The 24,761-nt window shown below is 42.5% G+C and overlaps 1 protein-coding gene across 2 annotated transcripts in view; it reads right to left on the bottom strand.

Moving 5' to 3' along the window:
- Positions 1–19,183: 19,183 nt before the first annotated feature.
- TGFBR3 (transforming growth factor beta receptor 3) overlaps positions 19,184–24,761 on the bottom strand; it is a 118,503-nt gene continuing 112,925 nt past the window's right edge. For both annotated transcript variants that reach the window (XM_048312715.1, XM_048312713.1), the window contains exon 17: positions 19,184–23,180. In XM_048312715.1, the coding sequence (XP_048168672.1) occupies positions 23,062–23,180 (119 nt within the window). In that variant the 3' untranslated portion in view covers positions 19,184–23,061. The remainder of the gene's footprint in view (positions 23,181–24,761) is intronic.

Genomic DNA, 24,761 nt, shown 5'->3' with positions numbered 1-24,761 from the left:
CATTGAATAAGGCTGACCTTTGTGAACCACACACAGGCAGAAAAACACATGTATAAAGATCAAGTATCTTTCAAAACAAAAGCGTCACCTAAATATTAATTGGTCCTCATAAACATAAAGCTGACCATTTCCATAAAAAACTTTCACAAAAAAAACTATGTGAGGAGATGACAACAGCTTTCAGATACCTACAAGACACCATAAAACTGTATTTGATCTAAATAAAGTAGCTAAATAAATTTAATAGCTCTGCATTTGAAAGGAACAGACACCAGAAGCCACTGGCCAGGATATAGGCTGAGAGATGGCAAGACTTAGACTATTTGAATCTGAACTTGGCTTCAGCAGTTCCCTCGGAGACAGAGCACTCACAAGAGGCCAGAGCACTGGCGGGCTGCAGCTGTGGGAGCCCAGCCCCCAGCCTGGCCAGTGGAACATGGAGCTGGGGGCTGAGACTCAGGCATAGCACTCTCTGGAAGGCAGGCTTGGATATCTGAGCAAGGAAACAGCATTATGCTCATTTCCAGTGCTTGAGGAAAGAGGACATTGTGTACTATTTTGTGTGTGTGTGTGTGTGTGTATAGAACAAGTTGCATTTCTGCCAAGGAAACACACGCTCCTGCCAGCGTCTCCTAACAGAGCAAGCACTGACTGGTCTTCGGGGCAGAGACAAGAGTGAAGAAGGGGAGTTCTGGCACCTTTCTCCTTCTCCCCAGTGAGGGACATTCATGAACACGATTATTCTCATCGATTCTTGTTTTTGCCAGAAGCAGGAAAAAAACTCTAGGTGCTTAAGTCAACTGAGTACATCAAGTGTAGGGGCTAATAAAGCTGTTTATTGGAGACTGAAGTCAGATTTAAGTCTGAATGGTTAATGTGCTTTGGTCAGCTATTTGTTTTTCTCTTAAATTTGTTCCTGACCGCTTCATTTGCGGTGAGATATTTGTGTCTTTTTATTACTTTTATTATTTATATGAGACATAAACCAAACACACTTTCCATCCTAACTGGCAAAACAGTCCAGTGGTCTGTTTCTCTTACACAGGAGGCATGACAGCTATCTTGCCTCTCCTCATGTTAGTCCTTAAACAGGCAAGACTTTCTCCAAGGCCAGCTGTCGTGATCCATCATTGCAGGCTATCTGCAAGCTCCTACCACCACAGCGACATGATGAAATACCAGTTCCTGGCTAACTTGTACTTCTTCTCAGCATTGCTAATGGTTTAACATCCTCAGTAACACCAGAGGTTAAGGACAACCAGCAATTTGCCAATCAATTTTTGTACAAGGCATTATTCACTCAAGTAGGATATAAATCAGCAAACACACGAAAGAGCAATTGTCCTAAATAGAGTTTACACATTAAGTTGTGTGCTACCCTGGAGCTTTTGGTGGACAGAAACCCCTCTGAGCAGGAATGCCTGAGGGAAGCAGTTAGGGACAAACACATGAGAGGCAATGGATGCCATGTCATTAATGACATGACAAATGCTCACAGCATATTCAAACAGAAGAAACTGCCTTCCCCAATTACCTGGGATAATTAATTTCCACCAGTTCTTGCCACTAGTTTTGGCTAATTCACCAACATGGAAAATAACAGCTCTTCCCAGGAGCTGCAGCAGAGTGCATTTTGAGTGTCCATAAGCCACCTTTCCTTTGTTGTTAAAATAAAATTCTTTCAGCTTTCCACCCAAACACAGGCAGAGGAGGACATGGAAGCTGGGAAATGCACAGACTACAGCAACCTCTCAGATGCTCAAGTGCCCACAACAAAGGAGATGGGTAGAGTACTGTACAACATACTTAAGGAACCTCAGACCTGCGATCCACTTTTATTCTCCAAGGCAGAGTAAATCTGATCACCAGTGGGGAAGGTATGAAGATTCAGGTTCTGCTGCTTTAGACAGTACAGTGCTGCAACACACCTGTGCTTACCTCAAACACACTACCAGCTGCAGGGGAAGAGTCTTAAACTATCAAATAACAATATTGATAGTAGGGTAAGTCCAGTGTGGGGCACTGTTGCTGAACAAAGTGCACTCTTTCACATCAGAATTTGTATCAGTTGTTATCTCAGAGACACTATGAGGAGAAGTTTCTCTAATGACCTTCTATACCTTAATTAATCTTAGCTGTTTCATCCACGGCCAGGTAGTGTTATCTGCTGCTCTTTGAGTTAACAGTGACTGGACTGTTGAATACACCCTTCTCATATCTATGTTAGCACAGCAGAGGTCTAAAAAACTCAGTACATAGCCTTGATTTTTATAAATCGACATGCATAAAAATCTTACAAATTCCAATTAGATTATAAAATGCAAACCCTACAATATAAATTACAAAACAGACCTCTGAGAACAAGTTCAACAGCTTCAGAATCAATATTCCACAGAGTGCTAATTGTGGCAACAAACTGTGTTGAAATTCTTGTGTCCCTGATGGGTTTCCAGCTTTCATTTTCAGATGTAAACAGTCAAGGAAATCATGTTCGAGTTCTCTCTTTCTCTAGAGAAAGGGATACGTAGAGATTTCCAAAGCTTTGTGAATTCCTTTGGCACCTCCAAGTAGAGACCTCCCCTTGCCAAAGAATGAGTATTTTACCTTGTGACATTTCTCAAAAATGTGACACCATGTACTAGACATTTGGTCAGCATTACATTTGTTAGCATATTTCCATGGGCTTGACAGTGCTTTGGTTCCCAGTTGAGGGCCTGAGTTAGTAATCATTTATTCAAGGCTACATTTAAAATGAAGTTGTTGAACACAGAACCACAGTCCTGAAATATCACACTTTTTCAACCTTCTGAAACTGTGAGCTTGGAGAAAGGACATTCCAGACTGTCCCACCAGAGGCCGTTTTTCGAGAAGAACACAAACTGCCCATGACAGGGAGGTTTTGGGGGAGGCTCTGTCAGGAGGTAGCTACAGCAAGCCTCAGTATAAACCAGTATAGAAGCTGTCTGTCTGCCAAGCAGAATAGGTCTGGAGAAAAGGCATTTCTTCTCTTCTCTTTGTAATGTACTTGTTCTTAGGAACATGATGTAATGAGGGCTGGATGATCACCACCCAGTCTGCTCATTACCTTGAAAGAATAGCTCTTGCTGCTGTGGGATGAAAAAGAGCTGCCAGACCAGGAGATGGGCTGTACAAGGATTACACCCATGGCCTTTGGGTCATGCCTGGTGGCCACAAGTTAAGGTTCAGCCCATTCCTAGGGTTAGGAGAGACACAGCTCTGAGCAGGGACAGTATGCAGAAGGGTAACCAAAACAATAGATCAGCCACACAAAAATTAATAAATACTGAAGTATTTGTCTGGGCCATAACGGGGCATTATTATATCCTGATCAGCCAACTTCTGGGATTAGTGTTAGGGTAAAGAAGAACTCCTAGGTTTAGAAGCACCAGGTGGAATTGGGCACCTAAGAGAGGGAAGGGTAGGCTGTGCAAATATTAGATCCGTGCCAGCTTATTCCTCTGGGGCATAACTGGGGGTCATGGGCTCAGGCCATGAACAAGGATTCAGGTTCTGGCTTGGGTCAGTGTTGAGGCTTTGCCTCTCTGTTAAACCTAAAACCAAGTATAACACCAGGCATGGACTGAACCTTTTTCCACATTCAACAGTCATTTCCTAAAATGTCAAGTCCTTGTGCAGGCTACCCCTTCATTTTGTAGCCACTTTTTGCCTCCACACCAGTTGTAGCCCTTGGCTTTTTCTGCTTTTTATCCTAACTGTAACTCTGGACTACATCCCCTAAGGTCACTGGAGCTCTTTCAATAACTGATTCTTACTGCTTTTTCACTTTGATAATCAATCTTGCCAAACCCAAGCTAGTCCTGAGCTGTAAGCATGCAGTCCTTGGAAATCTTAGGGCAGTTCCACCAACTTAGGGAGTTGATGATCTTGGCCCTGAATATAGGCTATATTTACTGGAAAGATGAGAAATTAGAATATCCATTTGCTTACAAAGATAGACCAGCTTGCAGGCTGCTAACATTGCAAGTTGTAAGCACAGTGCTGTTGTAAACTATGTTTGTAGCCACTTTCTTATCCTAGCATTAGTATTTTATGAAGATAAAGCACAGATATTAATGCTGTACTACTTGAAAGCATTAACTGATTCTATCTTTCAGCCCTCATTTTGGACCCTTAGAGTACAGCTGCAGAGAATAAACAGCCCAGGAAAACTACATTGCTTGCTGGAATACTAAAGTAGGAGAGTGGCTGAGATGGTGTTTCTGTGTAACATCACACTGCTTGCAGAAAGAAAGGGAACAAACAATACAGTTAATGCTGTCAACAACTGCAGACCTGTAAACACTAAAATGGTTAAGGTAGATGGTAAAAACCTCTTGAAGAAAAACTACAGGAAACTTCTCACTCCAGAAGTAGAAATAGAGATCAGCTGGCACAAGTAGCTTATTGTATGTTGAGTAGTCATCAAGATTCCTTGGGGGTTAGATGTATTTTGCAACACACACCACCTGCAAGAGCACTACAGAGCCAAAGGATGTAGTGGGTAGAAGAGGAAAGGGATAATGATGGAAATCTTGCTAGCCAAGCTCACCCCTTTCAGGAAAATTACAATATCACATACCAAAGTGCCTGGGTTGTTGTTCTTGCTTTATCATTTGATTTTCCATATAGTTTCATAATTAGCCACCTTAGTTCACTTACCATTTCACTTCTTTAGGAAATCTGTCCTATAAAATGTTTCCTCAAAGCAGTTTATAAGCAGCTAACAGAAACTCCCTAACACTGGTTTTGTGTGCACAGCAGCAACAGAATTAACCTGATTCCTGGAGTTCTGCCAGAAAACAGTGTCTTTCAGGTCTGCTTAGCTGGCAAAATAGTATGGAAATAGTGACCAAGATGAAACAGTTGTACTGATTTCTTGTAATTCCAGCAGCATAAAAAGGTGAGTTGGTATAAACAGAGCAGAGGGTGCAAAAAACTCCCAAACATCTATGGCCTCAACAAGCCAGTTAAAGCAGATGTGGTACCTAGGTTACTTGCTATTGAACAACAGAAGAATTTAGTGAGCTCAGGCCATTGCACAACACTGTCTGCAAAGAAAGGGAGGAATTAGTTTTTCCAGACTTGGAACTGTATCAGAGACAGCTCAGATGCATTCACAGCTGGTTCTTATTGGACCCAGCGTGACGTGAGCAAGCACCAAGCAGCAAGTGACCTGGTGTGTGTTTGTCAGTGGAACTCAGAGCAGACCAGGACACCACAGTCATATAAAAAGTACCTCAGACACAGTTATAGGCTGGCCTTTAAATAAAAACCAAACCAAGCAAAACTAAAAAACCAAACCAAACCAAAACAAAACCCAACCAGATTCAGTAATCTTAAGGTTAAGCAACAAAAAATAAATGTAGCAATGGCAAATATTGGCTGTGCTTCCTAACTGATATCCACAGCTAAATCTGATTTTGCATCAGGCTTTCTGCCAGCACTGTGTACCAATTCCCCTGGTTTTTATTAATACCAAGATTGTGCTGTAAATTAACCAAGTTTATTCTGCACTTGAATCACCCTTTGCCACTGTCCTCCTTTTTCAAACATGATGACATTAGACTGCCTTTGCAGCCCTGTGCCAAAACTAACAAATGTTAGGTACTCCCTAAGCATTTCAGTATGGGTAAGTATTCTCAATCCAGCTCTTTTAAGAAATATGAAAAAGTTTACTGAATCAATAAATTTTAAAATAGTCTCAGAGTTGGAAAATGAAAAATATTTAGTTGCTATAGCATAAGTTATTTGTATTTACCTGTATTAATTTCTTTCCTCTGCTTACCTTTTCTCTTGAAACCTCATTCAATGACCAGAGTTGCTTAGATAAACAACTAAACATATCCAAAAGAAACAGCAGCAAAAGTCAAAGAAAGTTCTTAGGTCAGCAACATTTTAAAATGTCATTGTTTCAAACCACCAGTATTTTGCACAAGCTAACCATTTCTTAAGATCTCGGCTACAGTAACATACTTGGTCAAAGATGCATTTTTTCCTCACCTAGCTAGCAATGTATTGAATTTCCTATATATTAGCCACATTGCCTCTGTCAGAAAACCAGCCAGCTTTTGTGCCAAGAAAGAAAGAAAGAGCATCACCAGTCCATTCACCACTGAGGAGAATGAGAAACCATTTGCATAGGACTGCATACTAATAAATCTACAGCAAAACTCCGGCAACTCCAGGCCACATTAGCTGGAGTTGCTTTGGCTGCTGGCCGGCAGAGCATGGTCAGCCCTAGCAGCGCTGTGTCCCCTTGGAGCTGTCAGCCTGCTCCTGCCTTCCCAACTGGGCAACGACCCCGGGCTGCCCGGCCCCGGGCACTGCTCAGGCACGGGGGCACAGCCCTGCTCCTCTGGGATGCTCCCCGGGAATCCCGAGGAGCTTGGGGAGCAGGCAAGTACAGATTTGTGCAATACAAACCCTGAAAAACTATAAAACCACAGGAAAATGTAAGCACGCCTAAGCCCAAGCAGCTGAGCTCAGCTCTGGGAAGGCAAGCTCAGGGTCCAAGCCTTGCGTGGGCTCCCAGCTCCGGGGCAGGAGCTGAGGCTCCGCTCCGTGCCGCTCACCGCGGGCTGCTCCCTCCGGCGGAGCTGCCACACAGCGGGACCCTCTGCTTCCAGACTCCCAGACTGTGCTTTCATGAGACATCCTCGGGTACTACTTCGGTGCCCAAGGAAAGGAAGAATAGCCTTAACTTGCCCCAGGGGCTTGTCCCCCTCCCCACCTGACACAGACACACCCCCCGACTCCTACCCCCACCATGAGCAGGATCAAAGTAATTGTGATATTTTAACTTTTAATTGCAAGTTAAATGGAGGTGGACAGAAAATTGAGCCACAACCTAAGCTCCTACTCCACAAAAATCAGCCTTTGCACAGACTTCACGGGAGATATCATGACATGTGAATTATTTAAGGATTTTAAAGCTGATATTTCACTTTGCTTAACATGCACATTTTTCTCCAGATCAGTTTGCCCTCCAACATGCCCTCCTCTCTCCCTGCTAGCAAAGAGGCATATATTTTTCCTGAGTCTTAAGTGAAAATAAAGGAATGCAGGGCTTATCTGACATTCTGTTTACTCTTATATATCACCACTGGGTAAGGTCTGTAAATATTTTCCATATGCTAGCTAAAGCAATCCCTCAATTTCAGCATCTGCAAGATCCCTCCACACAGCCGCTCAAATTAGCCTTAATAAATTATTTCTGACGAAAGTCAAATAAAGACAGTTCAAGGACTCTTCACACCCCCATCCCCCCACTCTCCCACTATTTGCTACAGCTTTACTCTCAGAGACAAATTCACCACAGGGTTCATATTCACTGCAACTCTGAAATTTTAGATTCATAGGCTTTATTTCAAAAGTAAAAATCAAGCATATACATTTTTTTTAGGCTGCCTTACCTTTGCCTGCCAAGCTCAGAGTGGGCTCCAACATGGAAGGTGGTTGATTCCTTCCCTCTGCATCCTGTACCAGGAAAGAGTCCTCGGGCAACAGCCCCACCTGGGACACACAACCCACATAGCTGGAGCCCAGGGCAGGTGGAGGCAGTTGAGCCACTGATGTTCACAACAAACCCTCCACTGGGCTGGGGAAATAGCAACAGAAGGCACATTCAAGAAGTCCCGTTTAAATATTTTGAAAACAAAACACTACTTTTGGTACCAGAACTTCAAGTCCAACAATGAACTGCTCTAATGAGGAAGGAGAACCATTAGAATGGTTTTATGTAATCTTATTCCACCAAAGTCAATGTTTAAATGAAGTGGTCTCCCCTCTGGAGAGAGTCCTATCTCCATGTACAGTTTGCTATGCCCGGTGGATTTTAGTGTGCAAGAAGTTGGTCACTGCCATGGTCAAAAATTAAATTAAGATTTATGAACATAACACTCTTTGTAAACAAATACCCAAGTAGAACCATGAATGCTAGTGCATATTTAGTATGGGAGAGTTACAGGAGTAAAAAAAACCCTGAACCATATTCTTGTGCCTGTTGATTTATCTGACTACATGGATTTCTGTAAGGATAATATCTAAATGATTGCACTGTTGGAAAGTATTTATACAACCCCAACCAACCATGAATTGCAATATATTAGAGGTTCCTTTTGCCTTCCACCTCTCTTTCCTGTGTTATTTACTTATCTCCCTTGTAGTCTTTATTCCATGGTGGCTGCTTGGATAGGAAAATGTCTTCCTCTGTGAGTAACATCATAATTAGACTGAGAATAGGATGAGGGTTTTCTATGAAAAATTAAACCAAGAATCCCGCAGAGAGTTTAGTAAAGAAAACTCAAAGCTTTCCACAAGGATACAGCCAACTTCTCTTGTTTCTGTCTCATCCCCTGCACCCAAGCAACGAGTGAGTCACCTCCATAATGCACCCAGCATACACTAATCACATCACACAAAATAAATGTCTCAAAACCCCATCTGTTTTTCCAAGAAATCTCCAAAACAGTTTGAGCTTCCCCTTGTCACTTCTTGCAATTTCTCATCCTAATTTCAGAGAAGTCATCATGGACAAAGCACACTCCCCCACCAGTAAAGCTATTGCCTGTGGCTTTTTCACTATTAAGTATTTTTGTTTATTTGAATGTGCTGGACTCCGGTCTGAATGGAGTGCGCAGTCGGAAGAATTAGAAATGGAGAAGACAGTGTACAGAAGGAGCCCCTCTTGTGGGTTGGACACATCTGGCTAGAGGTGGAGGAAGATGTCCCAGAGCAGGAGCAATAGCTGCTTCAGGTGGTCTAGCAACAGGAGATGGTGGGCAGCAGTCCAACAGATCCTGAAGAGTCAGGATACCCCTCATTCCTAGCAAGACAAGAGCACTGCAGTGCAGAGCCCTACAAAAGGAAAGGCAGATTTTGCAACCAAAGTTCAGACTTCCTGCAGAAAAAGACTAGGCAAGGAAAACGGTGGTATAAATAAGGAAAACTCTTTATCCAATTACAGAGTAGACAGATGTTAGGATCACACTGAGGTATCCCAGCTCCCAACATGGGGGTCAGCCTCAGAATGGGAGCTGGGAAGAGCAGTCCTGAGCCTCAGCCACACCAGAGGTCACACAGGTCTCTAAAGAGGAAAATACTTTGTACCAAATGTCTCATTGGATGGTGTGGTTCACACAGCTGTGACACAACTTTCCTCCTTTCAGCATGAGGAACTTTAAAATAAATTAGCCACAGTTGAACTGTGGGATCCAGTGCATTTCAACATCTTTTAATCATCAATGATGATTATTAGACTAATTCTCTTGACCTACAAATCAACTTTATTAAGCTGGGATATTTTCTATGTCCATCATTTTACAGAGCATTCTTCTATGTAAGAGTGAAAAGCTTATTAAATGTTACAGGGCATGGCATTCATCACTCGGAGCCAAAATGATCTCAGAACATGCAATTAGTTTTGAAATAGGGAGTCAAGAAAACAGGGTTGTTTCAAGTTTATCCAGGAAAACAAAGTTTCTTCACCACATGAATCCCTTCATGATGCTTCCCATTCCTGGGAGTGTTTAGTTTACAGCCTGACATTTAACACTTGTGCAGATTCACTCCACAAATTCTGTGTGCTGTGACAAAGGCACTGCTTCGTAAACACACCAGATGAGAACCGGGTGCAGAAAAGAGAAAGATCGGCCTCTTCTATCCTATGTACTATTCTTTAATGTAGCTTATGTATTTACAAGTGAACAGTATTTGAAAAAAGTTGCCTTTGTGGATACCATGGGGGAAAAAAACTACCAAGAGGAAGAAGCAATATGTATTTAAAAATTTTAGGGAAATTTTCTTGATGTAATGTTTTAAAAATATAGTGAAGGACTACCTTTTTTTTTTCCTTTTTTTTTGCACCTGGCAAAATGTACCTGTCAGCAAGAAAAGTTAGAAAACACTTAGAGAAAGTTTTAACTTTTCACATTTTACTTCAGATTGCTGAAGCAGTGAAAGTAGAAGAGAGACCTCTCCCCAGAATGTCAGCTCTCAGATATGCATCATCTTTAAATTGCTAAAGTGAATAGAAAAGCATCACATTAAAAAAAAGTGAGGCAGAAAAAATTCAAATGCACTGACATGGTTGCTGGCAAGGCTGGGTTCTCCACTGTGCTGTGCCCTCAGAGTGGTTTACATCACTCCATAGAAAGTACAAGGTTACCTTTCTTGAATGACATCTTGGCCAGGGAATGTCATTCTTCAGAGCCAATGTCTAAATGAAACAGAGCAGATAAGAGCTGCCCCCAAAGGGTTTAAAGTAGATTGTATAAATCTCAAGCAATATATTAATACCTCCCCAATCTCCTGGATTTAGACTTATCAAGATCTGCTCTGAGTTTCCTGTGTCTGGGTACCAGTACCTGACTCACTCAGGTGATAATCAGGGGTTGTGTCACAGAAACCAGCACTAATTCTCTGCTATAAAATGTGCATCAAACCTCCAGATGTCTCAGACAAGGTGGCCTAAATAGATATTTTTCTATGTCTAATTTACAATGCGTGAATGTTTTATTACAAAGTTAATTCCACTTCCACTGTATTGCAATACCTGGAGTATGCAGAAATAAAAACAAGAAATAGCTTGCTAAGACCTATTTGTCACTATCAGGATTTAAAAAGAAAGGAAATAAACACAAGCTGTTTCTATTGCAAAATGAACTCAAACTGTGAGAGGATGAAGATACATACACAGAGATCAAGAGTAAAGAGCCAATTTTTCATTAGATCTGCAGGAGAGTTTTAGGGGGAAATTCCCATTAGGGCTTCAACAGTTTATACAGAGAACTCCCTATGCCTTTATTGGAAAACAGCCCTGCAATACTAGATACCAGTGACATACTAGCAGCAATAAGGTTTCAGCTCTCTGGCATTTGCCTGTTTGCACTGGCCTGATAGCAACCTCAAAGGAAAACCATTGCCAGGGAGAAATGTTTTTCTTAATTAGCATCACCAGTGAATAGTTTTTATTGCTATGTTATGCAGAGTAACACCTGACAGTTTCACAAGATTTATGTGATAGCTTTGATCAACCAAATTTCCTCAAGAAAAAAGAAATGGGTAATCCTTCGATGAGAGTGTTTTGCACTATCCCAATGACGTCGACATGAAGTTATCAAGTATTTTAGAAAAATAAAACAAAGGTTTGAAATTTCCTCAACTGGCTGTGTATTTGAATTCACAGCCAGAGGCACAGAGTTGTGTGATGTAATTCAGTAAATCAGTTTAAAATAGGCTTAATTTTAGCACTAAAAATCTTCAGGAAAATAAAGAAAAATTTCAGGGAAAATGCAAGCTTTCCCATCAAAGACTTGGTCAAGTCTCAGTTTGAATCACACATTAGAAGCTTTAGTCAGGGTTCATGTAGTGTGCATTTTAATGGCAGTCAGTCCTAGGGAATGTGAGAAGTTCAGAGAACATCCCTTAAGTTTCTTAGTCCTTGGCCACGAATCACAGGGTATGTTGAAAGCACGGCCTATGACACATGAAGAATGGTTTCCTTAAATTTGATGACTGATAAAAGAACAACTCTAATTCCTTAAAAATACTTTAGCACTGTGCAGCAGCTTCATGTGTCTGCATTTGCAGAACTGAACGGTCGTTTCTTTCTACAAATTCTAAATCTTTCCCAAAGGGTTCAATACAATGAACATACTTATCCCATACAGTTATTTTTCCCCCCTACCTACTACTTGTCTAAGAGCACTGTGTGATTTTACTACTTTGGTTGCTATTCCAAGGCATTTGATGAACCTTGAATGCAAGTTGCAGTCCATGTGTTTTTTGCAGACTGTTATCTGGAAATACTTCTTTAATACTGAGGAATTCAAATGCCACATGCTACTTCTTTCTCTCCAGTGAGGTTACCTAACCTACAAACTCACTTCCAGAAGACAAAGGCAAAAATGTCAAGATAGAGATGTGCTTGCTTTGTCCAAAAAGCATACTTGGAAGTGTGAACGGACAGCATTCAATGCAGGAATGGCAATGAGCTCGAAGGAAAAAGAGAGAGAAATCTTCCTGACAACTTGGATCAACTAAACAGTTTTCAAGCCTCCCCGATGAGTGGGCTTCATCATATGCAGTGCCAACTAGCCCAGTCCTGGCCACAGCATGGACACATTTTAAAGCAGTTGCCAGCTAAAAACATCTGGGAACAGGCAATATGGATAGGGTGTATAAGGGGTGGGATCGTTACAGCTGATTCATGTATGACTAATGCTGGTGTTTTCCTTGGAGACCTAACCAAGTGTTGCTGAGCAAAGGGACACAAGAGCAGCAGTGGCCCCTTGCTGACTCACCCTTGTCAGGAGCAAGCCCATCACAGCCTGGAAGCCATTTATCTTCACAAGTGCCAAAGTGACCTGGGAAACGCAGCCCAGTGCTCCACACATTGGCAGCATTTCTCTCCCTTTGCCCCAGAAAGTCAATGTCAAATATATCATGGAGCACTTGTCTGGGCAAGCCCAGTCACACTGTGAGTGAGGAGACCTCAAGTGCCATCCTCTGTGTACTGTGATCAGGTGCCCAGAACACCTGCTTCAACCTTTCCTTGGGGTTTTTATAGTAAATCCTATCCAAGTTTTTGAAGCCAGAATAGCTCTAATGCCTTGCTGCCTTGCATACCCTGCTCAAAAGACATGCCTTTTTAAAAAATTAGCATGGCATTTTGCACTGGCTGATCTGAAATGTGAGCCTTCTTGACTTAAATGCAAACAGGAGGACCAGCACCACAGTTGTCAGAAATTCAGTTGGGAATAAATGCTTTTAATGCTGATTAGAATTGAGGAAAAGGACTTTACAGTTGTGGAGCAAAATTCAGATGTTTGGAGAAAATGGGTAGTGTGCTGAACTAACATTGCAAGAATTATATATGACATGAGGGACAAGGGAATAGGTCCTGTTTTTAATAAAAGTCTGAAGAAGGAGGGAAGAGCTGGAGTTCAAGGAATCATCTTTGGATCCGAAGTACACTGGCAGCTGTCAAAACTGTCTATATGCCAGATTATATTTCTGTTATTAGGTACTAAAGAACAGTTTACACATTTGAGAGATGCTTTGTTGGTGTAAATAGAAAAAATTTGACTGAAGCTGAAGGAGCAGGTTTATACCAGCTGAGAATTTGGCCCTTAGTTTGCTTTAAAAATGAAATACGGACTCTGAATAATGCAAACTATCTTTTTTCTTCAAGTGTGGCACTGAGCTGGGATCCTGGCAAATGCCTCCAGTTTTACACACATTGGTTTCTTTCCATGCTGTGAAAAATCTTAAAGGTTTGTAAGCAGGAGGCAACACTTGAGTTGCCTCCTAGAGACAGAAGCTGCATGCTACTATGGCAGTAACCCTGCTGCCCTCCAGTCTCCTTCCATGTAACTGTTCCCTTCGTTGATTGTGTCAAAATAAACCTATATCATCATATTTCTACACTGGCACCACCAGCACTAATAAGCTCTGAGAATTATGAGTTCATTCAGATGGAAGTACAGGATTTCTGTAAGAACTGGTTCCCAGCATGAGCAAAGCCCTCTAGAGAAGATGCACTTGCAGATTCATCCCAGCCCACTGCAGGTGCTCAGTTAGGAACAGGATTTCTCTCGGATCTCCCCGGTGCCCACTCAGCAGACAGGCAAGGTGTGCTGAGTCAGGGGCTGCTTCCTCCAGTCCCCAGACAGGAAGCACAGGCTGATGGCTCCCCTAACTGCCTGAACTAAGCCAACAAAATCCAGGCCTGCAAGATTTTGAAAGACAGAAGAACTGAGTCAAATCTTCCAGATGTAAATTGCTTGTTCACAAGAGCAGTGGCTCACATACTCTACATGCTTTCTGCACTATTCATGGCCACATGCATTCGCCTCCAACACACACTGGAAATTCCCCTTCTTGGGTTCCCCCAGTACTAGATGGAATAATGTGTGTTTGTATATATGTGTGCATTTATATTGAAAACATAACTGCGTGAATACCTAGGTTTTTGATGTAATAGTTTTACCTTTGCTCAATAAAAGCCCAAGAAATCTATAAAATGTAGCTCTGGTCTATGTAACCATACTATTTGTCATTAATCAAATAAGCACTGCAGTTACGATTTCTTACATCTTCTAGATGAGAGAATAGCAAATTTGTCTTGGCTCGCAGTTGTTTAACAGTTGTTTAGATATTGACTAAAAGGCACAGACTCCAAAAGTAGGAGATCTGAGTTTCAACATCTTATAAATTTTTATCTTGTAATGAAAGAGGAATATCATAAACAAAAATTCACAAGAACAAGCAATGGAGAAATCATCTGGAATCAGCTTGCCATAACCCTACTCCTACCATTAAACCAGGAAACAAAATTAACCATTCACAATGCCTTGCCAGAGCTAGATTTGTGAAGTTCCTGATACAACTGTGGCCTCTTTGGTAGGTGATCCCATGATTCAGGTGATGGGCACAACCCAAGCCGAAGAAATCACTCTATCCACAGAGCAGATCATCCTGTGCTTTCCATGGCCCACAGGGACAGCAGCTGGCCCAGGCAAGGCCTCTTGGTTTATGACAAACCCGTGTTGTCTAGGATGTAGTAAAATATGACTCACTTCAGGGACACACATTTGAGGGAAGTCTCAGAAAAATTAACTAAGCACTGCCAGTAAAAACATGGGTGTATTTACTCTGTCTTTGTAATGGTACAAAGCATGTCAGCGGGGTACGTGCTTTCCAGTGTGATCATCCCTCAGCCCTCTCCGGAGAAAGTCAGCACAGTCATGCTACAACACTCATAATCACAGCGTTCATCCAGCTTTCTCTGCCAACCAACTTGACAATAACCTCATCATGGTTCCTTTTTCCATTCTTAATTATCAACATCACCTCCCCATATCATCAAACTGAGGGCACCACCAGCTTAGTATATTTAAATCAAAGCAACAGCCTCACCTTCTTCATGTAGGTGTTTGTCATCCTGTACCTGCTCTTGCCTCTCTCACCTAACCATCTTCCCCACCTTCATCACCCTTCATCACCTTGCACTTGTGTGAGTCTGCTTCTTCCATGCTGCCCTGTTCATCAGAGCTGCCTGTCAAGCACATTCTGTGGCTCTAAGAGAGGGTTGGAACATTTTTTCAGAGGACTGGGATCCAAACCCCACCTTTGGGTTTCTTTCCACTCAGAGTGAGGGCAGGACTGTTTGTTACCACAGCCCCAGACTGTGTAGGTGCCTCCTGCAGCAGAGATCCCTCACAGAGCTGCCGGTGCTCCCGGAGGCTGCAGAGCCCCCATCGCTCCCCACATGGGGGGCCAGTGAGAGGGCAATTTAACAATCAGGCTAAAAACGTGAGCCACCTTCCCCCCACCAAAGCCCACATGCATCTTTCACCTACAGTGATATTTAGCTTTGTCCAAAAAGGATCTCAACGGCTCCCCCTGGGCGTACACGGGCGGTCCTGGCTGCCCTCCCTTAAATCCACACCCAAACAGCCGCTGGCTCCTGACCCTGAGGAGCCCTTGCCCATCACTGTCGTGCAGCCCTCAGTTGTCCCCTCGTACCGACAGCTGCCTCCCCTCAATGAGATCCACTGCAAAACCCTCGTGGGACGGTGCCAAGCCCCACATTGCCATTTTGAGCCTGCCTGAGGGGCCACAGGTCTCACCCAGACCCGCAGTGGCGCGACTGCTCCGTCCCGCTGCTCCTGCATGAGCTGGACAGGGAAAGCAGGAGTTGGTTCTTGTTTGTGATGGAGGGTTTTATTTTGAACTGCCGGACTCAGGTTTTAGCAGCAGAGGAGCTCCCCAGAGGCAGGACTGGTGCTGCACCTCCTCTCCTGCTTGCAAGACGAACATTCTCTCTCTGGCCATCCCAAGTGCATATTGTGACTTCCAACCAGAGCCTTTCACATTTCACAGCCCTTCTTCCCAATGCAAAAGCCAGAGAGAACGGTGAAGCTTACACACACACCTGGTTTGTCTGAAACAGCCTGTTAACACAGGATGTATCGTGGCAGTGCGCGTGCCTGCAGCCACCCTGACCCCTGAAGGTACAACAGAAATCAGTATGTGGTGGTCAGGCACCGAGGTCTGGTAACACATTCCCGGTTAAGGTGAGAACTCATCATCCCCCGGTCTAAAGATTTGTGTATTTCTTCATGATTGGCTAATGTTTTCCCCTTCCTCTTTTATGTATGAAGTTATGAATATTCATTTCCCTTAGTTAACTTTGCATTAGTTCTAGAAAGTTCTGTACTCCTCGACATCCCATTGGTTGCTTCCCTTGTTCCCGCCCATGTGTTATTCCTATTGGTTCCCTCAGCTTCAACCCCGCCTCCTCTCCTTTGTCCCATTGGCTGTATCCCTTATCCCCGCCTTTCCAACCTTCAGTATAAAGTTCCTGGACCCGTGTCACATTGCGGCTCTTCGTTCCTGGTCCCTTTAGTAGAAGCCTTCTCGGTGGAATCCATAAGAGGAGTCCCCTCCCTCCTTCTTTGCCTCCACCTGCGTGCTCTTCCATCCAGCTTCGAGGCAGCTCCCATCGGTGAGGAGCAGACCCCTCTCTGTGTATTTTGTGAATCAGTGGGGTGCAGCCAGACCCTCCAGGCTTCTCTCAGCTAGCGCGCTGGGTGCACCGAACACTCTCAGCGTATCACAGGGACAGCCATGCCCCAGAGTTAACAGCACAAGTCCTGTCTAGAATGATCCTGCCAGGTTGGCCGATGCCCAGCACTGTAAGCCGGAGTTCTCAGTGACAGGCGCTATCCCAGGCCTCATGCCCTTGGCACTCTTGAGGGCATGGCAGCCCTGGAAGTCTGCCAGATCCAGCTCCTTTCAGGCTGAGCATGAGTCTTCCCATTTCCAGACAGTTCTTAACTGCTTCCTTCATGTTATTTTATTTCAGCGATTTAAATTTTCTGTCACGTTTTAGCACTCAAAAAATTTTGTGAAAACCTAAATATTTCTGCTGCAAATGCTCTGTGTGTATGCTCCCCTTAAATCTTCCTGTTTATTTTATTTTTCAGTCCTAACAGCCAGTGTTACTAATCACCTTTAGGATCATGGACTAGTAAAAATCCTGTGTAGTGCAAAGACTACATCCCAAGCTCTTATGACCCATGGGACATGCCTACTTGTATAAAGGATAGACTAAGAATTTTTTAATCTTTTCACCCCGTTTACAAAACAAATCTGGACTTTAAATGCTTAGAGAACTGGGAAAACCATAGCCACTTGCATGGATTGCACTGTGATTTTGCAGACAGACACACCATAAAAAATTTACTGACAAAACACAGTGCTTGGTGAGCCACTTAATGCATTGTTAAATGCCATCAGCTTTCTTTGCTTAAACCTCAATATCTTGTTTTCTAAAATACTGATTTAGTTTTTTGTCACTACAGTATGTTCTTTACTAGAGATGTCAGTTTACAAGCAGCAGTAACAGAGGAAAAGAGCCTCCACCCAAATTTTTTTTTACCAATTCCTCAAAATATATGTGCCAAAATCTGATGGAAAAAATCTGTTATTTAAACAAGAGTGCAAGAGTAGCAATTTGTGCTGCTTATCCTCCTCATCTAGCCATAAACCAACTCGTTTTTAGATTTTCCTAAACACAGTAAACCTGCAGCTCAGCACAGCGGGGTGGGCAGACAAGACTGGCTGCAGAGCCGGCTGGCAGCCATGGCGGTGCACATCACCTTCTGGGCAGGCTGCAGTGGGACCCCAAGGGCTTCTAGCAAATGACAGAGAAATATGTAATTTGAGCTGTAACCTTCTTTGGGTAGGTGAAGGGATGTAATTTGATCTTTCTTAAGCAAAGTGTAAATGCACGCAGGCTGGCAAGGCTAGGTCCAGGGCCTGCGATTTGGGAACGCTGTACAAAAACACATGCTGCAATCAGACTTCCAGCCTCATAAATATCTGCTTTACAATTACAAAGTGACAGCTGTGAAAATTTATCAAAATATTGTCTCCTTTTCCTTTTATACTGTCTTGGAACGTTGTGATAAATTTAATTCTGTTTAAATTTGAAGAGCTCTGGACTCTGTTTTTCCTGAAACTGGCACCTGGTATTTTTTGACCATCCAAAACACTTGCTTCACTCACAATGCTTGAGACAAAAAATATGCACAACATTGGTACCTACTCTGCAATATGGCAAGAGTCTTACCTCTTAATGTCTAAAAACACTCATGCAAATCTATCAGAATTCATTGGCTAATACTTGCATTTTAAAATTAATTCTACACATGAGACACTGATCATGCTTTCACACCCTGTTTCAATCAAAATATAATTTTTACAGGCAGAAGGGAATAGCAGCTCCAGCAACTTTCAGTTGAGGTTCACTCTATGGAGCTCATTTCCACAGGAAAACAAAATTGTCTTGATGCAGAAACTGAAATATGGTTGTTGTAAAGCAATACATCTATTGCACCTCTGTGAATTGTGTCATAGGCAGCATGTAAGCTTAGGACTGCTTCTAATTAATAGCCTTTTCTGTACTGAAGGAATCTTGGTTTTTAAAAGTGGTCATTAAACATTTTAGATTCCCTTACCAAGGAACTCTCTTTTGTGAGTCAGTAACTACAACCTCTGAATAACCCAGGGAAAAACCGCTGAGGCTGCTCCCCTCAAGTGCCATAAAGAATATTCTGCACAAGAAATACAGGAAGCAAATTAGTAAGCAGGGTAGTAAACACCCGAATTCTTGTCCTGCTGATACTCAGCCAAACTATCTGCTCCTGCACACGAAGACCCTTCAGTGATGAAAACACTGTCTTGCTCACACGTCTCCAGTGTACCTGTAGTCACAGGTACAACCCACCGGCACTCTGCCGCTGCAGAGCCTTGGGCTTGACTGTGCTCAACCAGGCTTTGTGCAGAACTTGACTGAGGCTGTGTCTTGACATGCAACAAGTAAATGCCCACAGGACTGGACTTCAACTTAGAGCAAAGAACAGCAGCATTTAACTAAACATATCTACTGGTTTCTGCAAGAAGCCACGATACTGAGTAGTCAACCGAAGCCAATGGATAAAAGAACTCAGAAAGGAGAAAACAGAAGTGGACAGAAGATCAAATGCTGCACTTCATTCCCACTGAAATTTATGGGACATGAGGACAGGCCAGTGAGACAAAATTTGATCTATTGTTGTTGGCTCTGTACAACTTAAATGAATAATGACATCAATTACTAATAAATTGATATATACTTTATTATGCACAAGAGACTAAGATGACATGACACTGTTGTTATCAAAACTGTACAACTATGCATTTCCACAAGGCTCTGAAATACTGAATGTAATATGAAATACAAATGGGGTGTTCAGACTGGCCACAGGTATTAGCAAGTAATGTCTCCCTTTCTTAGATTTAAAAAAACCATCTGGCACTTGCATCTAAAAGAAATATACTTATTTATTCAAAGGTGAGAATATTGTGTTTGGAACTGGTAGGAACACGGCAGCGAAGATCTGATAATGCTATGAACATCCCAATGAACGACAAACAACAACAGGGCACAACAGTCACCTCACACGAAGGGCTGCCAGCACAACCAACAGTACAGTCTTCTTGTGAAGCATGAGGTAGATATACATAACAGAAAGAACATACAGGGGAGAAATGGTTAGGAAAGAGCAGGGGGAAGGTTACAATCATCAGCATCTACAGACATTTTGTAAAATCCATTTCCATGTGGAAAATGCTACAAAAATAGCCTAACACAGAAAGATCTGATCTCTTGAAACACAAATGTAGTAATGTCCAAAGCCAAATGCTGTAAAAGGTTAGAGTTAGCGATTAGACAACACATGATAGAACAAGCAGTCTACTTTGGAGTTTAAGTATGCTACCAATAGCTTTTACAGGCAGAAGGTGTCCATTTTAAGCCCAATCCTCTCATTCTTACATAAGAAGTTCCTTCGCAGTTGGTTCCATCATGCTGAAATTAACCACTGACTCCATCCATCCAAACCCCTGCTCTAACACCCTCTGCTGGGACTGGAGAGTCTGGCCTTCCAGACCCCACAGGGCTCTGCCATGTGAGACCAGCGTGGCAAGACCACGTGGGACAGAGGTGGGATCAGTGGCATGCGGGAGCTGCCATACCACACACAGAAACTGGCAGCAGAGACAAATGGCTGCTACAAAACCAGAGCCTAGAGGTGTATCAGGCTCTGAGCTGAGGGCAGCTTGACAGCTGCTGCAAAGTACTACACATTTCTGTAATAAAGCTATTCACTGGGAATGCTTGGGGTTTGGTTCTCTCTCTCTCTCTCCTTATTGAAGCAGAAATGGCTGTTCCATCTGCTAAGTAATCATGTGCCATTTTGGTAAACTCCAACAGACAATTAACTCAAGTGTATTAAAAATTCTGAATTAAACAGCTGAGTACACCAAGTTCAGTTAATTTAAACTGTATTTCACACACAAGTCAACAAATCAAATCTTTGACCTTTATATATTTTTGGTTTATCCAATGGTAAATATAAATCTGTAAATTATTTTAAAATTAGAGTAAATTTTTTATAAAAAGATTGATAATGCAGCATGTTTCTCTCAAAAATATACAATTATCTATTTTACACAGAATTTTTCAACCTGTCCATCCCAACAACCAAATCTAATACTTCCTATGAGAAACTACTTAATAAAATATCTGAGGAAGGAAAGGGTTAAAATGGGGAAAGGAATTTGCAAAATATGTAAATTTCACAGTAATTGAAATTAAACATTTCATATAGAGTAACTTACATTTATCTAAAACATTTAAATATATCTTTATACAGAAATTTAATGTAGTAAAATATAGCTATGATTGAACTTAAAGACTCTAGTCTTCTTTGAAGACATCTTTAAAGACTTTACACATAGAATATACTTTAACAATACATTCTGCTGAAGGTTAGGCAAAGCGCTTTCTTTTCAACCACACAGGTAGCACATTCATCCTCCCCACACCTTGGAGCAGAGCCAATCCTGCATACCCTTATGCACAGGGATAACTACACTTACATGACACCCTGTCCATGTCACCAGGACCACCACTGGCCTGGTAACATAAAACAATTTTGCATGTGTAACTCCAAGCACCCACTGCCTGCACGGACACTGAGACCAGCCTTGGTGTTCAGAGCCAAACGTGCTTCCAATCGTGAGGACAAGGGGTGCAGTTACTCATTTGCATAGGTGGTCACAGGATTAGTAACAGATTTGATTTAAAGTGAGTAACACTCTGCCTCATGATCCTGGGCACTTAAATCTATTGCATATGTTGCACTTGGACCATCCTGACGTCAGCAAGGCACAAGTGTAGAATCGGCAAGAAATCCGCAGCTCAGACTTCAGAGCAGACTATCACTTGAGTGTAATGAAGTCCCTTCTTCTCTTGCAGAACACAGGTAACCTTCACTACAACTAACGAAAGTTATTCATCTCATTTTTAGAGGAAAACAATGCTCCTTCTTCCTCAAAGAAGGATCAGTAGAACACATTACAAAGTGGCAACTAACAGTCAAACAATTACATGTTAAAAGTGTCTTTTTTTGCTTTTCATTTTGCATCAATTTGAAGGTCAAGGTAAGGCAATGACACTAGAAAATAGAGTGACAATTAGTACCTTTCTGCCATTTCCGTATTCTGATACTACTTTGGGACAATCCAATCGTAATGTTCATACAACAGTTTGACACAAACAACTGCACAACTTTTTCCAGAGAATAGCAAACAACAGGCACTACTGTACATTCCTTGTGCCTTCAAACTCATCTCTTATTTCAAAGAGACTTTAGGCTAGCTAAAAGATTAGAACCAAATCAACTTCTTTATCTCCTCTATTATAAACTGAAGAAAGTTTTTAATTTTTTATATATATATATTTATAGATTACATATTTATGTATGGAAGGAACGCTGTGCCAATTTCCAATTGGTAAAGTGGTAAGTTAGGCTCTGTCTACCTTGATATATATCTATTTACATAAAGACATTGCCATTAAAGGTACACACCCATCTGTTAGTGCACAAGACCATTCTTTGTCTTAATGTTTGTGTGTGCCTGCATTTGGTATAGCATATCAAAAAATCTCTTATAAAAGAGCTTTGGCCCATAAAACAAGAGAGGGAATGTTAGAGTGTGCTCTTTTCCAATTACCAAATCAATGAGTATTACAACAAAAATACCTGGAACAAACCTGAAGCTGCAAACACAACAAGAAAGCAAATGAGATGCTGTAGCTGTAAGCTGAACAAAACAAAGATTACTCAAAAGTGGCTAAACATAGCTGAATAATAAAATGTTATTTACCAAGGAGATCGGACATTGATGCTTTCTTGCTCAGACAAAGAGAAATCCTTTGACCTAAGATCATCTTTGTTCTGCTTATCTTATGTAGTGATAGGACAAGGAGTAATGGCTTTAAACTGAAATAGGGCAGGTTTAGATTAGACATTAGGAAAAGCTCTTTTCTGTGAGGGTGATGAGGCACTGAACAGGTTGCCCAGAGAACATGTGGCTATCCCATCCCCAGAAGTGTTCAAAGGCACATTGGATGGGGCTTGAGCAACCTGGTCTAGTGGAAGGTGTCCCTGCCCATGGCAGAGGGTTGGAACTAGGTGATCTTTAAATTCCCTTCCAACCCAAACCATTCTGTGAGTCTATGACTGAATTCCCTTAATGAATACCTTGTCAATGAGAAGGTTCAGGGAAAGGAAAATATCATCTAGACAAAGCAGCATTTTTCCAAACTGGCATAGATTTCACATTGAGAGCCCACAGACCCCTAGAACAGGTTGCAGTACTGTAAAATTAGTAGCTTTGTCACATGTAGCATAACATGCTAACAAGATCCAACAGGCTGCGTTCACTCATGCATTGTGTGTTCGTATACACACACACACACACACACACAGTGGCTTCCCCAAAAGAAAATCAGTTTGTTTTTTTCCTGTAGAAAAATCTCTCCTCATTTTTTTCAGAAGCAACCAAAACCGAAACTTGTAACGTTAAAACGCTGCTGTCCGATGTCCACACGCAGTCCTGTGCTGCTCCTCAGCTGTCCCCGAGTTAGGTGGCACTGCTGCTGGAGCAGGGAGTGCTCTGCGTGCTGCCAATGCTGTGCGCTGCGCTGCTGTTCTCGGAGGCTGGTGGCGACGTAGGGACCTGCTGTCTTCCCGCTGTTTCCCCTGAGGGACAGGCAAGAGAAAAAGTGGAGTCAGGAGAAGGGAAACTGAAAATGTTGTCATAGAAAACAATAATCCATTTCTTCCCAGTCTTCCTCTTCTGGTGGTCTGTTTTTCCATGCAATTAATATATTGGGTAACAGACCTTAATCAGAGAATCACTGAAAATGTTACTAGACTTTGGCACCTAAGCATTGCTGTGCACATGGGGAAAATAACACCGCTGTTTCCGTGAGCATTTTACAAGCAGCTGATGGAAACTGCCAAGATCAACATTGTCTATCTTCTGTTGTCAGCTGTCACTCAAAATGGGTCCTATTACACAACTCAGACACTTTATAGGTTTGCTGTTTCCAGGAAAAAGGCCAGGAAATGTAGACTTTAGTTTTAATGCCAGTTTATAGAGCAGCATGTTTGCTGAAAGTGTAGCTCAAGAGAATGTTCGTCAATCAGCTGGATACCACATATCCTGAGACACAGCCAGTTTTCTTCATGCAGAAAAATAACAGGCTATCCTGAAAACTTGACTTGATTTACTTGTAATACAACATGCAGGAAGCTTTCCTACAGCTACCACAGTATGTGCAGCACTTAAAACCTGTAGTGAGAACACGTCTCACCATTTCTTGTTAACTGTTTACTGACAATAAATTAAAACCCTTTCATTATTTAGATTGCCAAATCAAGCACCTGGAGTCTCCTCACACACCTTCTGCACCTGTGGCTGGGATTCCAAGGGAAAAATCCAGCTTTCAACTAAGCACGAAAGTAATAATTATGCCATTTAATGCCTAAAATATCATAATGAGGCCACATAGGAAACCATAACTGTGGCATTTTTAAAGTTACAGTGCTCAAGTCTGTAACCTTAGCAATATTACAAAATAGTCTCTTTGAAACAGATGGCAAGACTTAAGTTTATATAATGTGCACTGTAGCTGCCCCCTCCCTTGAGCTCATCTCCAGGATGTGAACCTGTGATCTCAGTGCAGTAACAGTCACACTGCTGCTGCCTAGACTGCAGACCTGCCGTGGCTGCCAGTACCAGCACGGCTGCTTTCCCAGAGAAGGAGCAAGACGGAAATGTTTTGCAGGATCGTGGGCAGAGCAATTAGGAAAAATCAAAGGCTAGTACATCTCCTGCCTCATGAGCTTACAGTGATGCAGCTCTCCTGCTCCACATTATCCTATGTTATCCAGAACCTGATGCCATAGGTCAGGTCTGCACACTTCAATTTTTCTTCCATGTTCAGGATTTGGTAGAGATCCCACTCCTCAGTGACTGCTGCAGTGACTGGCTGAAGGCTGGAGGCACAGCCTGCATCCAGAGGGTTACAGTGCAAGGACGAGGCAGCTTCCTCCCACAGGACCTGCTCTGGCACATCCCCATGCCCTGTGTGCTGCTGCCCAGCTGCCAGAGCCCGAGCTTCTCGGAATGTGGCTGCGGAGGAAATGCGCCTTTAATGCTTCCTGTCTCAGGCAACAAAATATCCTCCTGCAGGCTGCTCAGTACTCAGAGGTCTGCTACAAACAAGGGAGGTCTGAGGATTTCTCACAGCAGAAGTTGCAAGTGCTGTGTGTAAT

This window comes from Corvus hawaiiensis, chromosome 9 (assembly GCF_020740725.1).
Source record: "Corvus hawaiiensis isolate bCorHaw1 chromosome 9, bCorHaw1.pri.cur, whole genome shotgun sequence".
NCBI classification, from domain to species: Eukaryota; Metazoa; Chordata; class Aves; order Passeriformes; family Corvidae; genus Corvus; species Corvus hawaiiensis.
The sequence above is the reverse complement of the archived record's forward strand: the minus strand, read 5'-3'. Positions and strand labels throughout refer to the sequence as shown.